Source organism: Neodiprion virginianus, chromosome 3 (assembly GCF_021901495.1).
Source record: "Neodiprion virginianus isolate iyNeoVirg1 chromosome 3, iyNeoVirg1.1, whole genome shotgun sequence".
Classification (NCBI taxonomy): Eukaryota; Metazoa; Arthropoda; class Insecta; order Hymenoptera; family Diprionidae; genus Neodiprion; species Neodiprion virginianus.
In genome coordinates, this window is record NC_060879.1 from 12,018,562 (window position 1) to 12,030,465 (window position 11,904).

An 11,904-nucleotide genomic window follows, 5' to 3' on the forward strand; every position below is an offset into this window, starting at 1 on the left:
TGAAAATTTTTTTACCTTCACTGAATTTTATGCTTTACATGATAGTCAATAAAACTTTTTTAAAAACTCAAAAGTATAAAGCAAAACAAATATTTATTGACTGCTGTGAGAATTTCTCTCGTCACTTCAGTCAAGTCGTTGATAAGAAAAACCTCAATTCGGATGGCTTCGTTATACTTCGGTTATTTCCGTAGTTTCCAGTCGCCATATTTGAAATTATATATAGATATATAAATATTCCATGTCACTTCGTGTTTTCTATGCTGTTGTAGTTATTGTTTTATTATTTTAAAATTAAAAAAATGTGATAACTAAGTATTGTTATAAATTGATTTTGAGTCACAATATCTTCTTCAAGTATTAAATAAGTAAGTAAATTTTTAAATTTATTTTTTCATCTGAATGAATTATTTTGTAAACATGTAACCATATGTAATCTACAAAGATATGTTTATGATTTTTTATGAATAATAAGAATTTTTAAATGTTTTATTGTACAAAAAATATTAAATACTGCAATTATAGGACTATAAAAACATAATTTATTAAGTTGTTTTCGCTTTTTATCAAAATCAAATAAAAAATTTTTGTATTTTCTATACTCATATTTATTGATACAGTTCATGCATTAAATTGAAAAAAATAATTTTTTTGTATTGACAGGTACTGAGTTGAGAAACATGAGTCGATTATCCAACGATGAACTAACTGAGGAGGAAAGTCTTTCCGATCTGGATATTATGTCTGATGGTGGCTCAGAACATAGTGAGCATAATTCAGTTACGGAACAATCAGCAGCAGACTCCGATAATGACAGTGATACAGATGACAACAACAATTACTCGGCAAAAAATCAAGCTGTTAATACTAAATATCTTCTCGGCAAAGATAAAAGTACTAAGTGGTTTTGTGATCCACCCTGTTTAAAGAGATGGCAAAAAGATATGGATTATCGACGTGGGATCCGCGAATTAGTGATGAGAACGAGTGTGAATGAAACGAAATGATGTAGAGATGGAGAGAGATGATGATTAATAGTAACCGAGAATTTTATTGATTCTGATGCGGCGATACAGACCGTATCGCAAGAGAACGTTACAGAGAGTGAAGATTTTACAGAGTGAGAGAACACATAGATTATACACATAGATGATTTCGAGATAGTAGACAATACATGAGATACAGCTGATGGGTTTTGAGTCGCGACACGGGCAAGCGGCGAGATTTGACGCAGAGACGGCAAGTAAACAATGCACGCGAGTGTGCGTACATGTGCGAGGACGATTTTGAGTGTCGCGAGACACACATTTAACTATTCGATACTTTGCCGAAACATACCGCCCGCTTCGCTATCGGTAACGATCGCGAAATTAGATTATGCCGCCCGCCGTGCGTTATTCATTCTTAGAGTCAATAATTGTCTTAAGTGGACACTGGAAGCACACACAATTTTACGATTGGACGTTTCAAGACAGCGGATTTAGTTTTAACGGTCGCAACGCGAACGAGACCGTCGGTTCCCGGATGCACTTCGATCACTCTCGCGAGGGGCCACACAGATAGAGGTAGATTTTCTTTTTTACGAGAACGATGGATCCGATTTTGATGTTCCCGTGATAAGTCTGCCATTTCGAGAGGTTTTGGAAGGACTGAAGATACCCCGTACTCCACCGTTTCCAAAAATGCTCCAGCATTTGACGCGAGTGTTGCCAGTGCGATAGCCGTTGAACTGGCACCTCGATGAGTGACGGCTCAGGAATTGCGTTCAATGCTGAGCCGACGAGAAAGTGTCCTGGAGTCAAGGCACTTGGATCCCGTGGATCGTCCGAGATAGCGCAAAGAGGTCGAGAATTAAGCGTGGCTTCTACTTGCGTGGGGAACGTCGCGAATTGCTCGAACGTTTGAGTAGCTTCTCCGATGACTCGTTTGAGGTGAAATTTGACTGATTTCACTCCGGCTTCCCATTTTCCACCGAAATGAGGCGCGGAGGGAGGATTGAAACGCCACTGGGTTCCGTGTGATGCGAGGATGTTTACGATTTCTGAGAACTCCTTTGACGATGCAGCGAGAAGACGGCGAAGTTCTGAGTCTGCACCGACGAGATTCGTTCCACAATCGCTTGCGATTGAGGCACAAATTCCTCGTCGACATGTGAAGCGTTTGTACGCCGCGATGAAAGCCTCCGTCGTCCGAAACTAGCTCGAGATGCACAGCCGAGGTCGTGAAGCAGATGAAGATAACGATATATCCCTTGCATGATTTCGCTCCTCTTCCGCGGGAGGCTCGAATCGAGAATGGCCCAGCGTAGTCAACGCCAGAGTGAAGAAACGGCCTTGATTGCGTGACTCGAGACTGAGGGAGTTGGCCCATCTGTTGGCTGCTGAGGGTGGCGCGATGACGCGCACAAGGAACGCAACGATGTATGAACGTGCGGATCGGTACTCTTCCTCCCAGGATCCAGTACCGCTGTCGGATTGTAGCGAGAGTGAGTTGCGGACCTCCGTGGAGCGTCAACCGATGATGATGATCGATGATCAATGTGGAGAACGATGATTCGCGAGGCAAGATGAACGGGTGCTTTTCCTCATACGAAAGCAATGAGTGATTCAGTCGACCACCGACTCTGAGGAATCCGTTCGAATCGATGAACGGCGTGAGTCGCGATAGTGGATGACTTCGAGTGAGACTTGAGCTTGTCTCGATTTGGCGAATTTCTTCTGCAAAGTACGCCTGCTGGGTCACCTTGGTCCAAAACAGTTGGGCGTCGCTCAATTCGAGAGTAGAGATCGGTCCGACAGTGATAGACGTGTTTACGCGATTCGATATCGTCTTCGCGAGGAACCGATTTGCTGCGCATTTACACAATGATGTGACTTTGAGGAGAGTCGATAGTTTTGAGTAGCGATCGACGAGATCCCAGATTTGTAGCGGCTTAGCAGTTGCGATGTGCGTCGACAGCCCTTTTCTTTCCTCGAGATGAATGTTTTCTTCCGGTCGCGGAGATAAGGATGGCCAATTGACAGAAGGCTTCGAGAGCCAGGATGGTCCGAAGGTCCAAGGTTCTGATTGTTGGAGTTGCTCCGGAGATGCACCACGAGACGCAAGATCAGCGGGGTTTTCAGAACCCGAGATGTGATACCAACGAGCGCGCGCGAACTCTTGGATTTCCGTTACGCGATTACGAACGAATTCTTTCCACCGCGATGGGTGGCTTTTGATCCACGCGAGCGCGACTGTGGAATCCGTCCACAGATAAACCGGGGTGTTTTCGAAATTAAGAGTCTTTTCCACATGACACATCAACCGGACGAGAAGATTCACAGCACAGAGTTCGAGACGAGGAATTGTCACCTTCTTTAGCGGCGCTACTTTAGTTTTCGCGCACACTAGTGAAACGCGCACTTCGTGAGTATTGATATACGTTCGCGCGTAGATCACTGCGCCTAATGCACTTTGAGAGGCGTCCGCGAAACCGTGGATCTCTATCCCGAGAGATGCTGAACTTGACCCGATCCATCGTGGGATGGTGATAGCTGAGATGCCTTGCAGATCTTGTAGAAACTCGATCCATCGCGAGGACAATGAAGCTGAGATCGGCTCGTCCCAGTCGAAACCGAGTGCCCACAATTCCTGCATAAAGATTTTGGCTCTGATCGTGATCGGCGAGAGCCATCCGAGAGGATCAAAGAGCTGCGCGGTTTGTGAGAGAACTTTTCGTTTCGTGAAATTGTCCCGAGTTTGATGAATTTGCGGAGAGAACGCGAACGCGTCGATGTCTAGTCTCCACGCAAGACCGAGAGCCCGAAAGAATGGACTTTGATCGAGATTCAGATGCATCGCGATCTCTTGATGGTTTCGAGAAATGTCAACGAGAGTTTCTGGGTGGCTTGAAGTCCATTTTTGAAGTTCAAAGCCGCCCGCCTTGAGCAATTGATTGAGTTCGTTGATTTTCTCGCGACCTTGATGAAGGTCCTCTGCTCCTAAGAGGATGTCTTCGACGTACGTGTTCTCGAGAATGACGTGGCTCGCAAAGGGATACTGCTTACCTTCGTCCTGAACGAGTTGATGACGAACACGGATCGCGAGATACGAAGCGCTTGCAAGACCATACGTTACCGTAGTCAGTTGATATTCTTCAATCGGTAGCTCTGGTTCTTCCCTCCAGAGGATTCGCTGAAAATCTTGGTCATCATTGTGGACCAAAATTTGTCGGTACATCTTGACGATGTCTGATGAGAACGCGACTGGATATTGTCGCCAGCGTAAGAGAATGTCCGCGAGGTCGGTTTGCACTTTTGGACCGACGAGAAGATTGTCATTGAGAGAGAGTCCGAGGTTGGTTCTTTGAGACCCGTTGAACACGACACGCAACTTTGTTGTTGAACTGCTGTCGCGAACTACACCGTGACGGGGAAGATAAAACACGCGGGAATTGTCTTCAGGTGTATTGATAGCGCGACGCATGCGCCCGAGTTCACGATATTCACGAAGGAAGCTCGAGTAAGCCTCCTTGAGTTTCGCGTCGCTACCGAACCGTTTCTCCAAACGAAGGAGCATTTGATGCGCGGGATTCCGCGAGTTGCCGAGCTCTACCGAATTGTCTTTGAGCGGCAGCCGAACTACGTAACGACCGGACGCAGTTCGAGAAACCGTTTCGCGAAAGTGTTGCTCACAACGCTCTTCTTCGGAAGTTAGTGCCAAAGGTTTCGACACTTCCTCCTGCTTCCAAAACTGCTGCACGAGATCGAGCAGTTCGTGATCGAGGGAGCATTGGAAGCCTTGGACTGCGCTATACGAGGGGCTTGCTGCTTCCGCTGAAACGCAGCCGGAGAGGACCCAACCGAACTGAGTTTCTTGCGCGATTGGTGTTCCTGGTGCTCCTCTTCGAACTCCTTGACCAATGATGTTGCTGTAGATGTCAGCTCCGAGAATTACGTCGATTTGACTGGGATGTGCAAAGCTTGGATCCGCGAGGTTGAGTCCTCGTAGATGAGGCCAGTCTTCGACGAGAAGTCGAAATGAGGGTAGATACAATGTGAGTCGTGGAAGCACGAGTGCCTCCACCTGACACGAGAACGAGGTGTGAGCACGAGATTGGAGTTGCAATGTCGCGATGCCGCGAGTCACTGCCGATTGATGAGCTCCGACGCCAATGATCGGTATCGTTGCTTGATGCCGACGTAGTCGCAATTGTTGCGCTAGCGACTCCGTGACGAATGAACTTTCGGATCCTTGATCGAGTAGAGCGCGAGCGATGATTCTTTCTCCAGTCTCCGGATTCGAGGCGATCAATTGCGCTGTGGCGAGAAGAACTGGAGAGCGCTTTATCATTGTAGGCTGAGCTGAGTGGTTGCTCACCTGAGAGGCGCTATTCGAGATCGGTGCGTTCTGCACTGCAGGTTGCGCTACTGCAGCCTGTCCTTGAGATGTGCCGCTGTTAGCAGCTGTCGAGATTGAGGAAGAGTTTCGATGCAGCAAGGAATGATGTCGACCGTTGCACACGCGACACGTTTTGTTGGATCAACAATCCTTCTGCTGATGTGGACCGAGACAATTGAAGCAAAGCTTTTTCGCAGAAACCACTTCCCTTCTTTGATCCAGAGATTTGTCGCGAAAGGTCGAACAGAACGCGATGTAGTGGTTGCCTTTGCATCAAGCACACGACTGTTCCTTTGATTGCGCCGTATGTGACCTTGTCGTCTGAAGATTTGACCTTCCTTGCGATGAGTGCGGCTTCGACGTCGCGATTTGATTATGAGCATGAGCTTGCTCCACGGCTTCGAGGGTGTGGATGCGACCGATGAGAAATGCCTTGAGCTCCGCAAACGTGGGGGGGTCGAGTTTCTCGCTAACACTTTTCTCCCACTCTTCGAGAGATGCTGGGTCGAGCTTGCGAATCGTCATGTGCACGATGATGTGATCCCCTAATTTCTCGGGACTATCGAGAAGTTCGAGCGCGCCAAGAGCTTCGCAAGTGTTGCTGTGCAAGCTCTTTAGTTCCGATGATGATTTTTTTGTGACACGAGGAATCGCGAAAAGTGTCGCGAGATGAGAATCAGTCAGAAGCCGCTTGTTTTCGTATCGTGAGACGAGAGTTTCCGAAGCTCGAGGGAAGTCTTCTGCGGTGAGAGAAATGTTTTTGATGAGTTGTGACGGTTCATCGGTCACACTGGTTTTGAGGTAGTGCAGCTTTTCCACTTCCAAAAGTTGCGAATTTTCGCGAACCATCGACGAGAAGAGGTCGTGAAACGGCTTCCATTCTGAGTAGCTGCCCGCGAAAGTGGGCAGTTCGATACGCGGTAACCGTTTTGATGATCCTCCTGCTGGTGCGTCTTGAGGAGCTGCAGCGGCTTGCGCGGTTGCTGCAGGCGCAGGCTTTAGCGATTCGAGAAGATCAAGCATCACTCCTTCGCCACTCAAGAAGTGCTCTTCACACAGTCCGTAATGATCTTTCGCGAAGTACGAAAGCCTTTTGATCGCGTCGAGTTGATCACCTTTTGCTGCGAACTTGATCTCGCTGATTTTTTCGTGATTATTTTGGAACTTATTCCAACTTGAATTTAAGGCATTAAGCCGCGACTTCACCTGCCCGTAAGTGATTTTTGCCTCACCGAGCTTGCGCAGGTTTTCGACGGCACGAGAGATGCGCCAAATGTAGTCGTTTTGACGTTCGATATGTTCTTCGATCGACATGTTGATGTACGAGAGGATTTAAACTCACGCGACGAACTGAGTTTTCACGAACGAGACACAAACACACTGATAGTAGTGCGACGCAATTCACACTTCGAGAGATCGGTGTTGTTGACGCTCAGATCTTAGTCACGGTCACTACAGAGGACACCGCACGTTTGAATTTAACGGACGCGACTGATTTTGGTGATGGTTTTCACCGATAAAGATATTGTTCACTTTGATTACGTGAACTTTCACAACTTGATGCACAAGCGACAATTCCCTTTCGCTCACTAGCTAATTCGTTTTCCCGTAAGTCGCAACGATTCGAAAGATTCGACTCGATTTGCAAATGATCGGATTCGCTTCGCGACTGATCCGGCTCGAAGGACCAAAAAATGTTTAGAGAGAAGGCAGAAAGATATGGATCATCGACGTGGGATCCGCGAATTAGTGATGAGAACGAGTCTGAATGAAACGAAATGATGTAGAGATGGAGAGAGATGATGATTAAGGTAGTACCGTGATAAATCACTTTTCTTACAATATCTTTCGATTTTTGAATACACATAATTTTAAGTGTGCTTTATACGTAAGAATTTTTTTTAATAGTCCTTGCGGTACTAAATTTTGAAATATTAGCAATCGAAAGTCGTACATTTAACATGTATTCCCTATCCCGACCGTAGTTAGAGTGAGCATTTTATTTAATAACAGCCATATTTTTCTTAGGATTGTTTTCAAAAACTGAGAATTATTAATTCAGGATATAACAAGTAATTTTTTTCAAAAAAAACATAAGCAAGCGGTATTCATTTTTTTGTAAATAACTTTTAAAGTTGGTGACTTGCGATGATTCACGTGAGTGGAAGTAAGTGAGCGATAGTCGGTAAAGAAAGACAGCACTAGTGAGTGAGAAAGAAAACAATAGCCATTGACTATTGGTGTCCTTTACATGTCATGGTACTACCTTAATAGTAACCGAGAATTTTATTGATTCTGATGCGGCGATACAGACCGTATCGCAAGAGAACGTTACAGAGAGTGAAGATTTTACAGAGCGAGAGAACACATAGATTATACACATACATGATTTCGAGATAGTAGACAATACATGAGATACAGCTGATGGGTTTTGAGTCGCGACACGGGCAAGCGGCGAGATTTGACGCAGAGACGGCAAGTAAACATTGCACGCGAGTGTGCGTACATGTGCGAGGACGATTTTGAGTGTCGCGAGACACACATTTAACTATTCGATACCTTGCCGAAACACACCCAATTCAAAGATTCGGACTCAGCGACAAAATATTGTTATTGGTTTATCTGGGCCTACAAAACTAGCAAAAAATGCAAAAACACCAAAAGATTGTTGGGATTTATTTTTACCGGCTGAAATTATCGAACAAATTGTTGTTTATACCAACATTTTTTTGGAAAAATTGCGCTTGTCGAAGAAAAAGAAAGTTGATATTCAACCAACGTCTTGCGTAGAAATTAATGCTATGATCGGATTGTTATATATGCTTGGTGTTCACAAAGATTCTCGTGTTAATTTGAAAGAGCTTTGGTCTACTGATGGGACAGCTCCTGATTGTTATCGTGCTGTAATGTCTAGGTCTCGATTCTGTAACTTGTTGTCAGCATTAAAATTTGATGATATTAGTGACCGCGAGCTACGAAAAAAGTTGGACACTTTAGCACCAATTAGAGAATTCTCGGATAGTTTCATCAAGCGTTACCAGCAAAATTATACTCCAGATGCTTATTTTACCATTGATGAAATGCTTCAAGCTTTCCGTGGTAGGTGTAAATTTCGCCAATATATCGCGAATAAGCCTGCACGATATGGAATAAAAATTTATTCCATGGCTGACTTTAAACGATTTTACACGTACAATATAGAAATTTATTGCGGCAAACAGCCACCAGGTCCATATGTAAAATCTAACTCAGCAATTGATGTTGTCAAAAGACTAACTGCTCCTGTACTTAATACCGGAAGAAATATCACATGTGATAATTACTTTACCTCTGTACCTCTGGCTAATTATTTGTTGAAAAACAAAACAACTATTGTTGGAACGATTCGACGCAACAAGCGTGAACTCCCACGGGAATTGTTAGAAATTAAAAATCGAAGTATTTGTAGCAGTAAATTTGTATTTACAGACAGTAGCGTATTAGTTTCGTACATTCCGAAAAAATCAAAAAATGTTTTGATGTATTCCACTATGCATAATTCTGCTGGTATTGACAAGAGTACTGGAGAAAAAATGAAGCCGGAGATAATCACCTTTTATAATAAGACAAAAGCTGGCGTAGATGTTGTTGATCAGCTTCAAGGAGATTACGACGTTGCTCGTGACACGCGTCGATGGCCAATGGTTGTATTTTACGTAATTTTGAATATTGCTGGGATTAACTCACGAATTATTTACGAAGAAAATGTTGGTGAGAAAATTGTTCGAAGAAACTATTTACGACAGCTATTTTTTCAACTAGTGGAACCACAGTTGATCCTTCGCACTCAGTTGCCTAATTTGAAGTTAGAATTACGATTGGTGATTTTAAAAATTGGTAACATCAAACCTGAAAAACGAACTCATGACTCCAGTCGTCGTTTGTGCTGTTATTGTCCACGCAGAGCTAACAGTTACACAACTAAAAGTTGCTCATCTTGCAATACACCACTTTGCAATCAACATACAGTGAGATATTGTACCGATTGTGATTCAAATCTGATTTCCAAGGATGACTTATAATTTAGATTTTAGGTAAAAATGCAATATTGTTTAAATCTGGTCACTTTCACCAAAAAATTATACGTAATTACCAAAGAATATTCCTAAGTACTTGAAATGTCACAATGTTTAAAACATTGTGGTTATTTTCTGACAAACTGTTGGAATTAAATTTTAATTATATGACTTTAAACCTGATATTATTATAGTTATAGATAAAAAATTATAATTTAATTTTAATTTATAAAGAAAAACTTGTATGTCAATTCAATTTCTATTTATGGAGCGCAATTTTCTTTAACAAATTATTTCTTTGTTTATGTCATCGGAATTTTTTTTTTCTTAAGATGACTTAGAACTTAGTACGTAAATGGAAATGTGATATTACATAAACTTCGTTATTTTTACTGAAGAGCTATGGTTAATTTTGAAAATATTGTTACAAAGGGTGAAATCACCCGTTTTGCCCCCTCTTTAATGATCTAGTAGTCAGCATAGATAAAAGACGTTTATAAACCTCTTATGTCTTTCAAAAGAATAAGGTTGCTGCGTCAACCAACATTATTGCAAAAACAGTCTTGTTTCAGACTTTAAACGAGAAACACATATCTTGCATTAAAGCATTTTCACAACATTTTATTCACGCTCTTGATTTCTTTTGACTTGATAATTAAACTCGCGGATCCATATTTATTTTCCGTAACGTCAAAGTACGTTACATTGGTGTCAGAAGCGGGATCTTGAGTTTCTTTTCAATTAAGTCAATTCAGTGCGTGAAATAAACTATGAACAGCAGTCGTTTGACGCGCTCACGTCGAAGGGAAAGTAGCGGAGAAGAACCTTTTGTTATGGAGAATCCGCGGGTCCCTGAAACGATTCCTGCACCTTCAGTGGACTCTTTACCTGTCCCTACGATGGTCTCAGTCTCACAAATCGACCTACTAAAGATTATGAGCCAACAACAAGAAGCCGCCGAACGTTATCAACGGCAGCTTCTGGATACGGCTACTCAACAACAACAACAACTTGTCCAGCTGCTTCAAGAGCAACGAGAACAGCGGAGGCTAGATAGAGAAGCTCAAGAGCGTTCCGAGACTAGTCTACATGAACTACTCCGGACGACTGTGGCAGCTCTTCAGGCTGTTCATCAGGTGAATGGCTCAGGAGAACCGGTTGTCACCCCACGAGGTTCCAGAGTCGTTACTCCGCTTCCCTCTCCTGTTCCCTCTCCTGTTCCCGTTCCCGCTGTTCGACAGATCCAACATCCAGGACAGTTCCAGGATGTACGAGACTCAATAATCCGAAGATCTGCTCATTCGCGTCAGAAAGTGGTTCACTTGGATCGTCTTGCTCCATTTGAAGAAGATCAACCTGGAACAGTCTCTCCAAGACCAGGAACATCCTTCGAGTCGGTCATCGATTGGGAGAAGAATTTGCCTTTCGGAATTCATTTGAGTAAAACTCGACCGCTTACGATTAATATTGAAGGAAATATCGGATGCGGAAAAACAACTTTCACCAAGAGGTTTTTAGCAGATCGCCAGGTCTGTACACTTTTGGAACCTCTTGAGGAATATCGAGATGTAGCTGGAATTAATCTTTTAGATTTGATGTATCAGAACCCAGATCGTTATTGCTATTATTTTCAGCCACGGTCTTACATACAGGTCTTGCGACTCAATAGAATTCCAATGGTAGAGAGTGCCTCCTCTGTTGAAGAAAAATCCAGATGGACCTGCGATCGAGGGATCCATCAACATAACCTACAATGTTTGAATAAGCCTTTGACGACTGACGTGCGTGTTCCGTATCGTGTTTCGTTCATAATTTCGAAGTCCAAACTTATTAGTGAGTTGTGAAGAATTTACGTGGATCAAATCGTGAGATAAAGACTATTTGAGACATGACGAAGCCCTGTATCGTACCGCAGTGTAAGACTGGGTCAAGAAGTGTAAAAACAAAACTTTCGGTCTTCAAAGTGCCATCGAATAGTGAAAGACTCAAAAAGTGGCAAAGTGCTATTCCCAAAAAAGTTTTCACTTCTTCGCATTATGTATGTGAAAGACATTTCGAAGATCAATGTATTTTGCGAAAGTACATCAAGCATGATGCAGATGGAAAAGTTATCGCAGAGGTGAGTTCTGATTTCTTTCTATCATGTAGAGAAAGTGAGTAGAAAAGAGATTAGTAAACTTCACCACTGCTGTCTATGTAATTATGAATGAAGAGAAAATGACATTGCTACATGTTTTGTTCTAATGAACCCTGGTGTGTTTCCTGGTTTTTTTTTTCACAGGTTTTGTACAAGCATCCTCGCCTTAAAGAATCAGCAATCCCGACTATATTTGATGAGGCAATGGATATCGACGCAGTAACGAATTCCAATGATGCACCGTTGGATGTCCTTATAAAAGGTGTGTACAATATATGACGCTTTATTTTTTGTCTATTTTCTATCGGTGTATTTAATTTTGTTATTTCTTCA

The 11,904-nt window shown here is 43.2% G+C and overlaps 1 protein-coding gene across 1 annotated transcript; it reads right to left on the reverse strand.

Annotated features, from left to right (window-relative positions):
- Positions 1–1,851: 1,851 nt before the first annotated feature.
- On the reverse strand, positions 1,852–5,331 carry LOC124299563 (uncharacterized). Its single transcript, XM_046752824.1, has one exon. The coding sequence runs from the start codon at positions 5,329–5,331 to the stop codon at positions 1,852–1,854; it is 3,480 nt and encodes a 1,159-aa protein (XP_046608780.1).
- Between the last annotated feature and the right edge of the window lie 6,573 nt (positions 5,332–11,904).